We start from the raw sequence: 18,161 nt of genomic DNA on the forward strand, positions 1-18,161 counted from the left end.
CATTTTTAAAGCTTCCTGACTCTCTTGGAGGACTCATGCAAATTATGCTAATACTATGTATTTGTACATATTTATCACCCAATTTCCTGAAAGCTCCATTGATCATAAGATTCTAAACACACATGCATTGTATTTTCCCATAGTTGCCAAACCTAGCAAATAAACACAAAACAACTTTTCTCAAGTTGCTTGTAATCTAGATCTAACCTGGGGCTGCTGATGAAGAAATTCGTGTAATTGAAAGGGCTACCAGCATACGATGCAAGCTCCATTCATTGGATGTTTTCTTTCAGCATTTTATTTTTTTCAAATAGGCTCATTCTTTTATTTATAAGTTGAACATTTTCTTTTGTTTCCCTCTGTCTTCTTCAATTGTGTCACTTTTGGGTGTATTTCTGGAAAGACACTGTAGAGCTATTGCATGTTGGGTTACACCATACTACAATCATTAGGGCAAGATCCCAAACAAAAACAATTTACCAGAAAAAATAATACCAATTTACCTCTCACTAACAATTGCCCCTAGGTGAAGATACTAAACTAACGCATGTTATAAACCCAGCCACCATCAGAAACATTCAGTGATGACAAAGTACCCACGCTGTAACGGAACCTTTGATTTGTTCTACCCAACACCCCAAGCACCCATGCACACACTCAAAATAACAATCTTCCTGGGATCAGAGCTGATGAAAAGTCCAGATGGGTTTTTAGCAGTGGAGGCAGTGCTGGGCATAGATTTGGAGTTTCCAAGCAAATTAAGGGAAATGTCCCCAACCTGGTAAAGGCAGGGGGCTCAGGACTCAGACTTCCTAAAATTGAGAGCACCATGTGAAATTATCAAGTTATTTGGCTTTCAGCATGTGACTGACCCAGGACAGTGAACGGAGGCCCCACTCCTCTATCTACATAGTCTATATCCCTAGGACTTATCTATTTATAGTTATTTATATGTATTTTACAATGCACACCATATATACTTATATGTTTTTTGCATACATATAATGTGAAAATCGCAAACTTCAAAGCAGGTAACTGGCTATAACACCTACGATGTATATTAAATAACATGTTAATTGCAACAATCCTGTCCCCTCTGGCCAGGCCTAAAGCTCCAAAACCATCACTTTGTGCATCAAAAACTGGGGAAAGTATTTATTCTCTTAAGCATACTTCGTCAAATCCCTCGCCATGACAAACTTTGTACCCGCTCTCAGAGGAGTAAAAGTAATAATTTTAGTACACTGAATCCAAAGACCATCAGACGTTCACTCTGCAATTTACGGTATTGGGAGTGCCAGACACCCTACCTGTGCCCATCCTAATGCGGCTTAATTTTATCATAGTAACTTCTAAGAGTATTTTCTAGAACCGAAACTCAACACCCTTTATTTCGTGTTAACCAGGTAATGAGTGAACGCAAGAACCCTTGTGTGCAGGCATGAAAACCCTACCGGATTTGTTAAGAGTTTACAATCTGGAGTTTACACGGGGCGCCGCGGCCCCCTACGTAATTTCCCTCACCGCCCACGGGAAGCACCACCTTCTGCCCCTTCTTACAGTTGAGCCCCTCTCACTCCCCGGCCAGGCGGTACTCGAACCCAAGACCGGAAATCTCCAAAGCCTAGTTTCAGCGGCGCGCGCCGGGGGCTGGCAGCCACTGCACACGCCCCGAGTGCGTGACCAATGGGCGTCCGGCGCGCGAGCGGAGGCGGGCTAAGTTAGTCTCCCGCACCCAGGAAGAATTCGGCCGTCGTCCAATCAGAGCCCACGACAGTCTCCGATCCGCTCGTCCGCGCCCTGAGCCAATTGGGGACTCGGGTATAATGACAGCGGCTTCTAAGAAATCGAGGGGGGGCAGGGAGGCTAAGGTGGCGATGGGAAAGAGGTTGGGGCGCGATCGGAGCGTGAGGCGCGCCTGAGGCGGGTGGGAGTCGGGAGTTCGGGACGTGTTCTTGGGATAAGCAAGATTGCGACGTTCCGCTCTCCATTAGGGATTGAGGCAGCTGTCGTGATCCTCCCCCACAAACAAATGGTGTGCTGCAAGGTGGCCGTCCCCTTCCTAGTGGCACGGTCCGGGGCGGACTGTTCCGTTTTGCGTTCCTCCCCACGCCCGCATTCCAGGCTGCACCGTTAACACTCAGAGGGGTTTACACGGTCAAGGATGTGGGCTGCCCTTGGGACACACAGACCGGGAAGTGGATACTCCCGGTTTTGGACCCGCATGGGGGTCATACACACTCGGGTGTGCGCAGTTCTGGTGTCACAGACACTGCGGTGCAGGGAGGTAGTGAGCACCGATCTAGGGAGAGTTGGTGAATTTGAGGGTGTGGGCAGTGGAGGGACTAGGACTAGAAGGGGACCTTTGGCTTCCCGGCTGGTCCGAGGTTAGCAGCCACAAACCCAGAAGGGTAGGGGAGGGCTGTTTTCCTGTGCAGGTTGGAGAGCAGGGCAGGAAACAAGTGGTGGGTGGTACGTCCAAGATTGGCAAGGAGGGCTCCAGGACCGTGTCAGGGTCCTGGAGGAGTCCGGCTGGGGCCCACGGAATGGATCTCAGATGGTCTTTGCAGCGAGGGAGAGTAGAGAAAGGGCAGCGGAAGGTGGTCAGGTGTTCTGGGTCTCTGGCCATCCACCAAGGGCGGTGGGACCTGAAAGTGCTATGGAGGAGGGTGAGGAGAGGATTGGGGCGAGGGTGTGAGAATGCTAGGCTGAGGCTTGATAGTTCATTCATCTAATAGCTGAACTCAGCTATTTCAGTTAAAACAACAATAATGCATAATTATAACGTCCTAATCACTTTGCATGAATTATCTCATTTAGTCTTCCCAATAATCTCAACTGCTATGGATGAGCGAGGTGAGGCACTGAGAGGTTCCCAGACCTTTAAACAGTTCCTAAGTGGGGTCACCTGGGTGGCTGAGTAGGCGAAGCGTCTGCTTTCAGCTCAGGTCGTGATCCCAGAGTCCTGGGATCCCGCCCCATGTGGTGCTCTCTGCTCTGGGGAGTCTGCTTCTCCCTTTCCCTCTGCTCCTCCCTGCCCTCCTTGTTCTCTCAATCTCTCTGTCTCTCTCTCTCTCTTTCTCTCTCTCTCTCTCTCTCTGTCTCTCTCATAAATAAAATCTAAAAACAAACAAAAATAGCTCGTAAGTGGCACAGCCAGAGCCAGGCTGTGGGGTTCTAGAACCTGTGGTTCTAACCGCATTTTTTCTTTCTTATTAAAGTAAACTCTACGCCCAACATGGGGCTTGAACTCATGACCCTGAAGTCAAAAGTCACATGCTCTACCCACTGAGCCAGCCAGGGGCCCCACCACTGAACCATTCTTATCTTTCCAGGTGTCTCTGCTTTTCTGTGCACCCCCATCCTCATTCCACCCCCACCAGAACTAGAAATCAGCCCCTCTCCTTAGGACCCCTATAAAAGCACTCTTGCCCATAGCATCCATGAACAGTTTGGACACCTCTGTGGGAGAGGCTGGCCCCTGCACTGAGTTTTCTTCCCCCTTTCCCCTGAAGAGCAGGCAGGGGAGCCGTGTGGAAAGAGGGCAGTAAATCACAGCACAGATAACTTGACTATATGATAATTATTCCACAAAGAGTGAGTGAACTGCATGCAGGGTCTTGTGCCAGGATGGTGGGCATAAGGCAATGAACAAGGCAGAGAAGAGTCATGTTCCTTCCTGCCCTGGGGGTGTATTTATGGAATTTCTGGTTGGTAGACTTTGGTTGTCACAATGATGGGGGTGCGTCGGCATTGAATGGGAGGGGGTCTGGGGGGACAGTCCCATACCACTGAGTCTTATAATGTATCTGAATGTCATTCCAGGATGGTCAAAGGATTGGGTCAGAGGGTTGGGAACTGCTGTTTCCTTAGGCCTGACCCTAGGAAGGACCCCTTACCCTCAGTCAGAGGCCAGAGGACCACGGGAGACGGGGACGTAAGGGGAGGAGAAAGATGGCGTGGCAAAGGAAATTTTGCCATCTTGGCCTCAGTTTGGTCTTAGAGGACAACAGTAGGAACCTTACCTGTGCCTACATCTCCTCCATGGACTCAGTTGTGTGGTAGGGCCAAAGCATGGAAGACACCCCACCCCCATTTCTCATCACTGGCTGTGTCTTATTTCCTACTCAGGGCTTGAGGTGTGGCAGCCAGGATCTTGTAGGCAATATCCTTTCAGAATAAAGCAAAATAAGCACAGGATATAAACAGGAAATGGTTCTCCATCTGGTAACCCTGGTGGGGAGTGCAGTGGCAGGAGGAGGTGGCAGAGGGACATCAGGATGGTCTAAGTTATTGGGTATATCCTGGTTCTTGGGGGTTTCTGGGGATTTGCTGGCTTACTAAGAAAGTTTTTTAAAAGATTTTATTTATTTATTCATGAGAGACAGGCAGAGAGGGAGAGGGAGGGAGACAGAGACACAGGCAGAGGGAGAAGCAGGCTCCATGGAGGGACCCTGATGCAGGACTCGATTCTGGGGACTCCAGGATCATGCCCTGGGCCAAAGGCAGGTGCTAAACGACTGAGCCACCCAGGGATCCCCCTAAGAAGTAAATTTGAACTGCTGCTCCTGGCTGTGGTAGACTGACTCATATTGGACCCACCCTCCTGCTGAGAACCATAGAAGCTAAATTAAGATTTTTTTTTAAATTAAGATTTTTTTAAAAGATTTTATTTATTTATTCATAGACACAGAGAGAGAGAGGCAGAGACACAGGCAGAGGGAGAGGGAGAAGCAGGCTCCATGCAGGGAGCCCGACATGGGACTCGATCCCCCGTCTCCAGGATCACACCCCAGGCTGCAGGCGGCGCCAAACCGCTGCGCCACCAGGGCTGCCCTAAATTAAGATTTTTGTTCTTTCTTTTAAGATTTTATTTATTTATTCATGAGAGAGAGAGAGAGAGAGGCAGAGACACAGGTAGAGGGAGAAGAAAGCTCCATGCAGGGAGCCTGATGTGGGACTTGATCCCGGGTCTCCAGGATCATGCCCTGGGCCAAGGGAGGCACTAAACCACTGAGCCACCAGGGCTGCCTTGTTCTTGTTTTTAAATCTCTGTGAAGGTCCTGGAGAGCAAATTACCTTTGAGGTTACCTCATCAGCAAATACTGTCATCCAGTGCAGAAAAGCAAGAATCAATGGGGCTACATAAAAGTGAAATAAGCTAGCTCCCAAGTATTTATGCAGGTCAACAAAGTGATTCAAGAATCTGGATAATAGGGCAGCCCCGGTGGCCCAGCGGTTTAGTGCCGCCTTCAGCCTGGGGCGTGATCCTGGAGACCCGGGATCAAGTCCCACATCAGGCTCCCTGCGTGGAGCCTGCTTCTCCCTCTGCCTGTGTCTCTGCTTCTCTCTCTGTGTGTCTGTCATGAATAAAGAAATAAAATCTTGAAAAAAAATCTGGATAATATGAAAAATGATTACAAAATCGCTATATTCCAGGGTGGGGAAACTCATTCCGTTAGGGACTAAAACAACAAAACCCTACTTTAGGTTTTTTTACTTAGAGAAAAATATAAATTTTAAAGCTGTCTGATACTTAGAAGAACAGGAAATATATAACTTTTTAAAAGATTTTATTTATTTATTTGAGTGAGAGAGCATGAGCAGGGGGAGGGACAGAGGGAAAGGAAAAGCAGACTCCCAGCTGAGCGGGGAGACCAATGTGGGGCTCCATCCCAAGACCCTGAGATCATGACCTTAGCTGAAGGCAGATGCTTAACTGACTGAGCCAACCAGGCACCCTTTGTACTTTTTATTTTTTTTAAAGATTTTATTTATTCATTCATGAGAGACACAGAGAAGCAGAGACAGAGGGAGAGGGAGAAGCAGGCTCCATGCAGGGAGACAGACGTGGGACTCGATCCCTGGACCCCAGGATCATGACCTGGGCTGAAGGCAGGCGCCAAACACCCAGCCACCCAGGAGTCCCAGGAGCCCTTTTTAAAAGAGATTTCTTTATTTATTTGAGGGGAGGGCAGAGGGAGAGAGAAACTTAAGCAGACCTCCCACTGAGCTGGAAGCCACTCAATTCCATGACCCTAAGATCATGACCTGAACTGAAACAAGAGTCAGATGCTCAACTGAGGTGCCCTGGAAATATAGAACTTTTAAATGTTAATTTAAAAAACAACTAGTGAGGATTCTGGGTGGCTTAGCCAGTTATGTGTCTGCCTTTGGCTCAGATCATGGAATGGAGCTCTGCAAGGGGCTCTCCTGCTCAGCGGGGTGTCTGCTCCTCCCTCTCCCTCTGCCCCTTCCCCCCTGCTCCTGTTCTCTCTCACTCATTCTCTCACTCAAATAAATAAATAAAAATATTTTAAAAAATAAATAGCCAGCAAATGTAGCAGAGGCTTAAGGCCCACTGGTATAGACTTAAGGGAGACAGATCTAGGGGCAGAGAAAGAAGGAGGAGGAAGGTGGAGAACAAAAGACACAGAAGGAGCAGAAGAATTTTTCTCTCTACCCCCATGTGGCACTTGACAGATTAGGAATCATTTGTCACTTATTTGGCCTCAGCACCACCATTTACGAGCTGGGTGATCTTGGGCAAGTTAGCTAATTTCTCTGGGCCTCAGCTTCCCTATCAGTAAAATGGGGATAAGAGTAGTGCTTACCTCATGGGGTCACCTGTGAATATGAAATGAGTTAATAAACATAAAGCCCTTAGAAAAAGCTCAGAAAACACTGAATCAAATTAGACACTAAGCCCTCACTGATTCCTTCAGTAAACATTTATTGAGTGTCTTGTTTGTGCCAGATACCGGAGATAGGCTTTGCACTTGGCAAGAGCACGATGAGCAGTATTAAAATGAATGCAATGGCTTTTTAAGGAATAAAGCAGGGTCTTGCCCCAAGAACAGGCTGGAAGGCACTCCAGGCTTGGAGGTACAAAATTGCCTGGTGAATTGTGGGTGCCAAAAGGTAAGTTGTGAGGAGGGGAAGGGAGGGGAGGGGAGAGGAGGGGAGGGGAGGGGAGAGGAGGGGAGGGGAGGGGAGGGGGGGAGGGGAGGGGAGGGGAGGGAGGTGGGAATTGCCACACCAGAAGGAAACTTCAAGCCAGGTTTCCTGGCAGGACTGTGGGTGCCATCTTTCTAAGTGCTGTTTCCCTTCAGGTACCCAGAAATGTCAGTCACACCCCAGGGAGATGTTAGCTCCCCTGGACTGCTGTATGAAGCTGAGAGCTTCATGTCTGCAAATGGTAAAGCAACTGAGGCCTAGGGAGGTATGAGGACTGAGCTAGCATCCATTTGGGGGAACAATCTGGAATGATCTGGTCATTCTGGAGATGGGCAAACCCTATAGGTCCCCCAATTCCCCTCCCAAGTGTATGTGTGCGCCCATGTGGATCAGGAGATGTGTACAGGAGTACCCACAGCAGTGTAGCTACTCACAGCAAAAGCCAAAAATGGCCTAAATATCTGTTAACAGGAGAATATGAATAAACAGATCATACAGTCAAACAAAAGAATATCGTGTAGCAGCGAAAAGGAGTGGCCACTGTTATAGGCAGATCCAGATTTTACCAGAGAGAAGGCCTTGGAGCCCAGTAATGGGAAGTGTGCACTCTGGACCCAGCCTACCTGGTGTGGGATCCATGGGGCCCCATCACTTGCTAACTGAGAGCTACTGGAAAAATCAGTGTGCCTCTGTTTCCTTGTTTCCCACTATCAAATGGACATGGTAAGAGTGTATGTCCCATAGGCTGTTAGGGGGATTTAGATGGGTCAGTATTTACAGAGGTCAGAACCCTGTCTGGCACACACGAATGTTGGATCAAAGTAGATGTTGCATGGGAAAAAAGCAAGACTCTGGAGATTACAGATTTTTAAAAGTTCAAAAGTGATGAGGATTAAACAAGACGTTGCCAAGGTGTACATATATGCTATCAAGGGATGATAAACAGAAAGTGATCTGGGAACTACTGGGAGGCAGGGGTGAGGGATGGGGAAGTGAGCTGGGTCTATGTGAGTTGTTGGGAGTCTCAGGAGAGGGGTGGGATCCCAGGCACTCACAGTGTCAGAGGAAAATTAATTTCTTTCTTTCTTTCTTTCTTTCTTTCTTTCTTTCTTTCTTTCTTTCTTTCTTTCTTTCTTTCCTTTCTTTCTTTCTTTCTTTCTTCTTTCTTTCTTTCTTTTTCTTTCTTTCTTTCTTTCTTTTTCTTTCTTTCTTCTTTCTTTCTTTTCTTTCTCTCGGAAAGAGAGAGTGTGAGCCCGATGAGTGATGAGTGAGGGAAGAGCACAAGAGCAGAGGGAGGGAGAAAGGAAGAAACAGACTACCCGCTGAGCAAGGAATCCGACTGGAGGGGTGGGAGTGGTGGGCTCATCTCAGGATGCTGGGATCATGACTTGAGGTGAAGGCAGACGCTTAACCAGCTGAGCCACTCAGGCACCCCAGAGGAAAAGTTTTAACACTGTAACCCTTCAGCATGAGGGGCCTTGGGCTTCAGGCCCAGACCAACTGGATGCTTTGGGGAAGAATGAGACCCCCCACCCCGCTGATTGCTCCCTGCCATGGTGTCCTCAGGCAGAAGTGCAGCAGAGGCCTACCTCTTGCTTGCAGCTAATCAGAGGGAGGAGGATCTGAGCCAGTCAGAGGGAGATGGACCTCAGGGAGTAAAAAAAAGGAGGAGGACATGAGCTGGGCTGGTCCAAAAGATGGGTCTTGACTAGTCAAATGGAGCAGGGCCCCATTCTGAAGGAGGAGGGTCCAAGCCTGTCCTAGGGAGGGAGGAGGCAGCTGGGGCCACCCAGGGGCCCCTGGAGGACTTGTTTCCCTTGTGGTTTTTTGTACTTCCTGTTCCCCTGCACACTGCGGAAGTTCCTCTTCTTACCCTGCACCCAGAGCCTAGCCGGAGAGGACAAGGGCAGGAGGCACCATGAGTGGGGGCCCTGTGGGAGGCAGGTCTGGGGGTCGCGGAGGACCAGGGGTTCAGCAGAACATACCCTCCACACTCCTCCAGGACCACGAGAACCAGCGACTCTTCGAGATGCTGGGTCGGAAATGCTGGGTGAGCTGGAGAATCTCCTGGCCTTCCCTGTCTCCCTCCTTTTCCTCCTCTTCCTCTCCTCTTCTGACTCCTCATCTTTCCCATCCTTCTTCTGTCCTTCTCTCTTCCTCTCCCCCTCTTCCTTCTCTTCTCCATCACCTCCTCTCTGAAAATCCACTTACCCCCATTCACCAGTCCCAGGAAGATCTTGATTTCAGTGTCTGTCTGCTTTCCCTCTGGCTGTGGCTCTTCCTTTGAAATCAGGACAGCCATGGACCCTCTGGCTGACCAGATTCCACTGAGCCCTGCTCTTCCCTCCCAGACACTGGCCACCGCTGTTGTTCAGCTGTACCTGGCACTGCCTCCTGGAGCTGAGCACTGGACCAAGGAGCATTGTGGGGCTGTGTGCTTCGTGAAGGATAACCCCCAGAAGTCCTATTTCATCCGTCTTTATGGCCTTCAGGTGACCCCCGTCCCCCCACTGGACATGCAAACCAGTGTTCAACCTGCAAACCCAGATCTGTGTCCATAGCCCCAAGGCCTTAGACAGATCAGTGAACCCCTGAGTCCCAGGACCAAAGACTTCATCCAGATGTCAAACTGTGGTTTGGCTTTCTTTCTTTTTTTTTTTAAGATTTTATTTGTTTATTCATGAGAGACACACAGAGAGAGGCAGAGACATAGTAAGAGGGAGGAGAAGCAGGCTCCATGCAGGGAGCCCGATGCGGGACTTGATCCCGCGACTCTGGGACCACGCCCTGAGTCAAAGGCAGATGCTCAACCTCTGAGCCACCCAGGCATCCCTGGTTTGGCTTTCTTTGTCTTTGATGACTGACCCCTTGTCAAGATCTATACCCCCCCCTACAAAAAATATTAGTATAGTTCTTAAATCTAGTCTGTTTCATTAACTAAAAAAAAAAAAATGTGCACTGTATTTTTACCTGAACCTCAAATCTGTTCTAAACTCCGCATTTTGGGTCCCAGAAATCCCCCATCAAAACTCCTGGACACTAAAGGTTTGCCTAGCTCCTAAGCCATAGTTCTGCTTCACAAACATCAAACTGTATATCCCTTGACTGAATTCTCCACCCCTCAACTTTCAAGTCTGTATGTCTGAATCTCAAATCTCAACCCCAACTCCCAGTACTGGAGCCCCACCTGCCCAAATGAAGGCCCCCATAAAGAAAAGATGTAAGATGGAGTCTATGTATGGTCTCAGTTTCCTAGGATTGGAGTCCTAGATCCTCACATTCAAGCCTAAGTCCCACATCTTGGGCTCTGAACCCCAAATACAAATCTCTCACTGCAATATCTAAGCCTTATACTCCTAAGTCCTAAGGACCCCAACCCTCCACATCTGACATATGGATTCCCAACTCTCTGCTGATAAGCTGGAAATCTCCAATCTGATCCCGGGGCCCCAAATTAGGCCACCATTCTCCTTGTCCAGATACAGAGGCCTGCCACCCAGGGCATGCCTCAGTACCAGTGTGCTTCCCCCCAAATTCTCCAGGCTGGCCGGCTGCTCTGGGAACAGGAGCTGTACTCACAGTTGGTCTATTCCACTCCTACCCCCTTCTTCCACACCTTTGCTGGAGATGTGAGTGACGACTCAACCGTTGGGCCTCAGTTGGGGTGTGGGGATGAAATGGGAAAGGTGGTGGGGGGCTGGAAGGCTACTGAGCCCAAGATGTGTGTAGGACTGCCAAGCAGGGCTGAACTTTGCAGACGAGGGCGAGGCCCAGGCCTTCCGAGCCCTGGTGCAGGAGAAGATACAAAAAAGGAATCAGAGGCAAAGTGGAGGTGAGGAGGCCTTGGGGGAAGAAAGGAAGTGGGGCAGAAGGGTATGTAAGAGAAGCGAGCTGGAAAAACCCCTCTTGATGGTTCTGGTTCTCAGTCCACCTGTCTCTCCACAGACAGACGCCAGCTACCCTCACCCCCAGCACCAGTCAGTGAAGGTGAGTCCTCAAGTTCAAGGAGGATAAGAAGGGGCTGGTCCGGGAACCTGTGGCAGAGTTGTAATAGTTCTCTACCCATTCCATCTTTCCAGAGAGAAGAGGAGGGCCCCCACCCTTGCCCCCACACCCAGCCGGAGACCAAGGGGGTGAGTGCTGATTCTTCCCTGTGTCTCTGGGTGGACAGATGGATGGGGGAGTAATGAATAGATGGGTGGAGATGGGCGAGTAGTTGGGTGAGTTGGGTGAGTGCAGAGATAAGTGGGCAAATGGATGGGTGGGTGGGTGGATGGATAGATGGGTGGAGGATGAATTGATGGGAAGATGGAAACATAGATGTATAGATGTATAGGTGAGTGTACAGATGTATAGGTGAATGAGTATGTGGATATATGGATGGAAGGACGGATGGACGGATGGATGGATGGTTGACTGACTAAATTAATGAATGAGTGACTGAACAGCAAATAAATGAATAAGTGATGTAACATTTCAATCAGTGAAGAAAGCAATGACTGACTGAATAATTTAACAAATTCTGGTCAATGAGCCAGAATTAATGAATCAATACTTAAGTGATAAGCAGGAGTCAATGAATAAATAAATGAATTGGTGAAGTTAAGACTGGTTTGTGGGACCCACTCATCCACTTCTCCATAAACCCTAATTGGACCCCTCATCTACTCCCTCCATGACCATCAAACACACATGCAGATTCCCCCAACACTCTTCCTGTCTTCTGCCCCTACGCTTTGGTTGGTAGGTAAGTAGGTCAATGGCTCAATCACCCTATTATCCCCACAGGCCCAGCAACTGGCCCACTGTCCCTGGGGCTAGTAACAGTGGACATCCAGAACCCGGACATCACGAGTTCACGGTACCGTGGGCTCCCAGCACTTGGGCCTGGCCCAACTGATAAGAAACGCTCAGGGAAGAAGAAGATCAGCAAGGCTGATATTGGTGCACCCAGTGGATTCAAGTGAGAACCTCTCCCCACTAGTCCCACAGGTCCCTGTTGGTGGGGGGGCAGATGAAAAGTTGGACAGGAAGAGAGCTGGGTGGATGGAAGGTTGGGCAGATGGATGGGTGAGTGGGTAGGCAGATGAGTGGAGAGTTGGGTAGGTGCAAGGCCAGGCCTAGGGAAAGGCAAGTGAGGTTCCAAGGTTGCAAAATGTACAGAGGCAGTTACTCTAAGGGTCCCACAACTGCAATTCATGCCTCTGAGAGTAAGGACCTCCTTAAATTTTGCACCTTAGTCACCTCACTTGGTTCACCTTGGTCCTGCCCTGTGTGGACTGCCCTGTGTGGGCTGGTCCTGCCCTGTGTGGGCTGGTGGGTGAGTGAATGGGTGGGTAGATAGATAAATGGTTGGATGAATGAATGAATAAATGAATGAATGAATGAATGAATGAATGAGTTGGTTGGGGAATGAATGGATAGGTGGTTGGATAGATGGGTAAATGGGAAGTAGGTGGATAGATGGATGGGTGAGTGGATGAGTATGTGGACAGACGAATGGATATCTGGTTGATTCACAGAGAAGGTGGATGGGGATGGATAGGTGGCCAGATATGTGGATGAATGGACAGTTCAGTGGATAAATAGAAGTGTGGTTGAATGGGTAGACAAAAGAGTGGATGGATTGAAAGGTGGGCACATGAGTGGATGGACAAAGGTATGTGAAGACAGATTGGCAGACAACTGGGTAAACAAATATATGTGGGCAGATGAGTGGAAAAACAAATATACAATAGACTGGTGGTCTGACAGGTGAATGCAAATGGCTAGGTGGACAAATGGATGGGTTGATGGATAGTAGAAAAAGGGATGGATGGATAGATGGGCACTACAAGCTATGAACTGTTCTCATTCAGTCACTCATTTATTCACTTATGACTCATCCATTAATTCTGGCCTTTCCGAGTCCCTCTGGGCAGGGGAGGGCAAGTGGGCTTCACTAGAAAAGGAGGGAAGGAAGGGCAGTGGGGCTTCACTGGGATCTCCTCACCTCCCCCAGACATGTCAGCCACGTGGGGTGGGACCCCCAGAATGGATTTGACGTGAGTAATTCCAAAGACCCCTTGACCTGCTTAAATACCCACCTACCCATCCAAAGTCCCCTGGCTCAGACCTACCCACAGACCCCACCCTTTCTACACTCCTCTCAGGTCTCCCTCTGAGATGGACCCAGTGATAATCAGTGCCCCTCCCCTATCCACCTTATTCCCCCACTCCTCCCCTGGCCTTTCTCCTCCTGGGCAGGTAAACAACCTGGACCCGGATCTGCGGAAACTGTTCTCCAAGGCAGGAATCAGTGAGGCCCAGCTCACAGATGCCGAGACCTCTAAACTTATCTATGACTTCATTGAGGACCAGGGTGGGCTGGAGGCTGTGCGGCAAGAGATGAGGCGCCAGGGTGAGCACCCCCCCCCACCCTCCGTCTTCTCCAACCCTAGTAGCTGGTTTCTAAGAGATACACTGCTAGTCATTCAGTTCTCATGGAAACCCTTATAGTGCTTGAATCAGGAGTTGGTCAGTTGGGGTGCCATTTTACAAATGAGCAAAACTGAGGCTCTGAAGATAATTATAACAATAGCTATGTTATTTTCCCCCCTCAGAGCCGCTTCCACCACCCCCACCACCATCCAGAGGAGGAAACCAGGCTTCCCGGCCCCCTACTATAGGGAGCAACAAGGGTCGTTCTGGTCCACTGCCCCCTGTTCCTTTGGGAAATGCTCCACCCCCGCCAACTCCCCGGGGACCCCCACCCTCAGGCCGAGGGGGCCCTCCACCACCACCCCCGCCAGCCACTGGACGTTCTGGACCACTGCCCCCTCCACCCCCTGGAGCTGGAGGGCCTCCTGTGCCTCCACCACCACCACCACCACCACCACCACCACCACCCAGCTCTGAGGAGGGGCCAGTCCCTCCCCCTCCTCCTGCTCTGGGGCCTTCTGGGGGCCCGACTCCTGGTGGAGGTCGGGGGGCGCTTTTGGATCAAATCCGGCAGGGAATTCAGCTGAACAAGGTGAAGACGGGCAAGATGGAGGATTGGGGATCTGGGACTTGGGTGTGCTGGGCATGTCTGGATATTAGGGGGCCAGGGCCAAACTGATGGAGGTCCCAGGCTTTTGGGTTTCAGTGATAGGGCTGGGAGGCTGGTGGGGAGAGGCAGGCTGGGAACCTAGAAGGGGACTTGAGAATATGGGAGGGGAAATAATGAGGAAGGGGCAGGGAGGTGTGCTCCTATCATGGGCCCTGAACCCTCTATGCTGGATCCTGCTTGCTCCAGACCCCTGGGGCCCCAGAGAGCTCAGCACTGCAGCCTCCAACTCAGAGCTCAGAAGGGTTGGTGGGAGCCCTGATGCACGTGATGCAGAAGAGAAGCAGAGCCATCCACTCCTCAGGTGAGAGCCTGCCCTTTGCCAGGACAGTGAGCCCAGTTCCTAGGGCTAGTGTTGGCCTAAGAACAACTCTACCGGTTACCATTCATAGTACATTTCTTTTTTTTTTTTTTTTATTTATTTATGATAGTCACAGAGAGAGAGAGAGAGAGAGAGAGAGAGGCAGAGACACAGGCAGAGGGAGAAGCAGGCTCCATGCACCAGGAGCCCGATGTGGGATTCGATCCCGGATCTCCAGGATCGCGCCCTGGGCCAAAGGCAGGCGCCAAACCGCTGCGCCACCCAGGGATCCCCTCATAGTACATTTCTTTTAAAGATTTACTTATTTATTCATGAGAGACACAGAGAGAGGCAGAGACATAGGCAGAGGGAGAAGCCGGCTCCTCGCAGGGAGCCTGATGTGGGACTTGATCCCTGCCCTGATCAGAAGGTAAATGCTCAACCTCTGAGCCACCCAGGTGTCCTGTATCCATAGTAACATTAACCCCATCATGACTCTCACGTTTGTCTTCTTTGTGACAATATTAACACTGTCATTATGGAACAATAATAGAATTCACTCTTTGACAATAACATTAACATTAATGCCAAGGCATGGCCACAATATTAATATTAATCCTGTATGTCCAGTAGTGTATAACATTAGCCCATATGTGATGATATTATAAAGGACCCCACCATAGGCAATAATATTAACTTGAACTCTGTGTCAATAGATGAACATTAGCTTGTAATGTGATAATAATATCATAACCAACCCAATCTATCATAACATTCATCCCCTAATTGTGTCAATAATATTACTATTATATGACAATTAGATGAGGGTAATGTGAACCTCAACAGATTACTGACAGTATTAACATTAATCCCAGAGTAAGCCCACAGATTAATATGAATCCATTATATGACAATATTATAACAAACTTCCTCTTTTGACAGTGATATCAATAACCCATTATAGGTCAACAATATTAACATTAGCCTGTTATGGAACAGCACTATTGTAATGTACTCCACCTTTGCTTATAATACTTAAAATTCACCCCAGTAAATAACAAGCCTGTTAACATTAACCCTTGTGTGGCAGTAACCACATAGTTGGGCAGTAACCCACCTAACTACATTTCTGACAATGGTATTAACTTTGATTCCAACTTCAACCTACACCCTAACTCTCCCTCCTCTGGGTGGGCCCCTTGCTCATCCAACTGCACAGGCCCCCAGATCTGACTTCCTAGCAGGAGATCTCAGCCCCCTGCCCCAGACCCTGAGTCCTGACCTCTCAGACCCCAAGAACATTACATCACCCACGGCCTTTGAACCCTTCTGCCCATCCTGAGTTCCGCTTTTTCTCTCCCTCTCAGACGAAGGGGAGGACCAGGCCGGCGACGAGGATGACGACGATGAATGGGATGACTGAGTCACCTTCTGCACCTGTTCTGAGCCTCCTCCCCCGGCAGCTGCTGCTTGCTGTCCTCCACTCCTGGCCTCCAGGCCCTCAGGTCCCGTTTCTTCCCCACCAACCCTTCCAATGCAGTTATCTCTGACTGGTCCTCAAACATTCACCCTAGCAGTAGCCAGGGCCCCTTTTTATACAGAATTTCTCAGTGCTTCTCACATAATGAGTTTTAAACCAAAATAAAATAACTGTCTTTTTGTTTCTCTAATCTCAAATTGGTTTATATTCCAAATGTGGAAATTTGGGGTCCTTTTCCCCCAAAGTGTCTTTTATTCACCTATCCCATTTCATTTATTTAGCCTTACCTGTGTACATTCACTCATTTGTTCCCTCATTTATTTCTTTGTTTCCTTCTGCCTTTCTTTCCAAAAACATTTGTTGCCCAGCACTACTTTAGGGGTTGGAGCTAAACCAGTGGGAAGAAAACCTAATGAGGCCAACATTCTATTGGAGGAGACAGATACAAAACCAGGAATCAAACAGAAACAACAGATAGTTTCAGATCATGACAAGTGCTGTGATAGGCTGAGGGGGAACAGCTTCAGATGGAAAATTTAGGGAAAGCCACCCGGAGGAGGTGACAGTTGTGAAGAATCTAAAGAGAGAGGAGTCAACCAATAAACCTTTGCGGGGAGGGCATTCCAGGCAGAGGGAACAGCCCGTGCAAAGCCTTGAGGTAGGGAAAGCTTGGAGGTTGAGCATGGTGAATGATCAGGAGTTATTTATTCCTTTACTTACTTATTTAAAAAAAGTCTAATCAACACAATATTAGATCAAGAGAATACTCGATGGTCAGACTTACTCTCCATGTACACAACTCACACACCAGGATCTTGATGGGCAGGATCCCTTTCTCAATTTTAAAATTTGGTTCTGCCTAGTTCTCAGAGCAAACTAAGTCCTGACCAATGGCAACCAAAGAAGCAAAGACTTAGTAATAAGATAGATCTGCTCTAGAACCTGGGAAAGACCCCCCACCTCTGAGCCTGTTTCTTCATTTATACAATGGGCCAGATAACAGTATGTAACTGATTCCCCCCTCCTCTTCTAGGAAATTACTCACCAAAAAAAAGGAGCAACTCAAAACTGTCCCTGGTGTTTAAAGCTATTTCCAGGGGGAGTGATAGACGCTCTTGCACATCAGAGCCTTGGAAGAGGTATCTCCTCCTTCTCATTTCTGAAATCTGGTGGATAAGGAGATCTCAGGTATCCTAGCTTTAGGGGAGGAAGAGGAGAGTGGGGGAGAAAGAGAACAGTAAGGAGGAATCTGGAGAGATCAGGCTTCATTCATCTGCAAGACCAGTGGATGAATTTCTGAAACATCAGAGGTGCAGGCTGTGGGCTAGGGGAAGGAGCAAAGGAGAGCCACGGTGAGGGTGGAGGTGTGGGAAGTGGGAGCTGACTTTGCTCCTTAAGAACTGCCCTGAAGCCACAGAAGCTGAAGAAGGAGGGAGTCTCAAGTTCCTTTTAATTCTTTCATGGTTCTTCACCTTCCACTCTACTCCCCACCCCACCTCAGCCAGGTCACCAGGGGCCAGCTGAGTCTAGGAAGGGCCTGTCAGCATCACTCACCTGCCTCCCCACTCCCTGCTAGGAAACTCTAGAAATCCAGTGTGCTGGGACCCCCTCAGCAGGCTTTGTCATGGAGAAGACCTTGTATCATACAACCCCTGAATCCTCAGGAGCACTGCCTACGGCAGGCATGGGCTTGGCAAACCAGTACTGACCATGGGCAAGTTGCTTGACCCTTCTGGGCCTCAGTTTTCCCCATCTTTAATTTGAGACAAAAAAAATGCATACTTTGCAAGGTTGCAGAATTAAAGTGTCTGCAAAGTTCCTGGCTCCTTAAGGTGACTACAAACATTAGATGCCACTGCTGCTATTAATCTTCCTACTACTGGTTGATCCTGAGTCACCACTGATCATAAAATGCACCATTATTGTATGTATCACCAAGGAAGACCAAAAAAGTACTGCGAATTAAGTTATGACTCACCAGTGCTTGGGAGATGCAGCCAGAATTCAGAGATGTTCCAGAATTAAGTGTTCCTGGATCTCTGGCTGGAGATGTTTCTTAACCTTTGTTCTGGTCCCACAGTTATGTTTGCTTGTGAAAACGCATGACACTGATCACCCATGGCCTGTGACCTCTCCTAAATGTGTGGTACACTCAAAGATGGGGTTTGCATTGAAAACAGGTCAAACCTATACAGCTTGGAATGGAGAAGACCTTATTTGGCCCCAGCACTGGGCAAGGCAATATACACAGTTGGCACTAAAGTAGTGCTGAATGAACAGACAAATGGCTGGGATTGGGACACAGTAATAATAGGGTGGCCTCTTCCTTTTGAGGT

The 18,161-nt window shown here is 48.9% G+C and overlaps 1 protein-coding gene across 1 annotated transcript; it reads left to right on the plus strand.

Moving 5' to 3' along the window:
* Positions 1-8,803: 8,803 nt before the first annotated feature.
* WAS (WASP actin nucleation promoting factor) lies at positions 8,804-16,015 on the plus strand. The gene is made up of 12 exons (XM_038587368.1): positions 8,804-9,007; positions 9,309-9,449; positions 10,500-10,586; positions 10,687-10,789; positions 10,903-10,944; positions 11,037-11,090; positions 11,746-11,920; positions 12,959-13,001; positions 13,204-13,357; positions 13,560-13,969; positions 14,234-14,348; positions 15,713-16,015. Exons 1-12 carry the CDS (start codon positions 8,876-8,878, stop codon positions 15,766-15,768), a joined length of 1,512 nt encoding a protein of 503 aa, XP_038443296.1. The 5' UTR covers positions 8,804-8,875; the 3' UTR covers positions 15,769-16,015.
* The last annotated feature ends 2,146 nt before the right edge of the window (positions 16,016-18,161 follow it).

The sequence above is a fragment of the Canis lupus genome, chromosome X (genome assembly GCF_011100685.1).
Source record: "Canis lupus familiaris isolate Mischka breed German Shepherd chromosome X, alternate assembly UU_Cfam_GSD_1.0, whole genome shotgun sequence".
NCBI classification, from domain to species: Eukaryota; Metazoa; Chordata; class Mammalia; order Carnivora; family Canidae; genus Canis; species Canis lupus.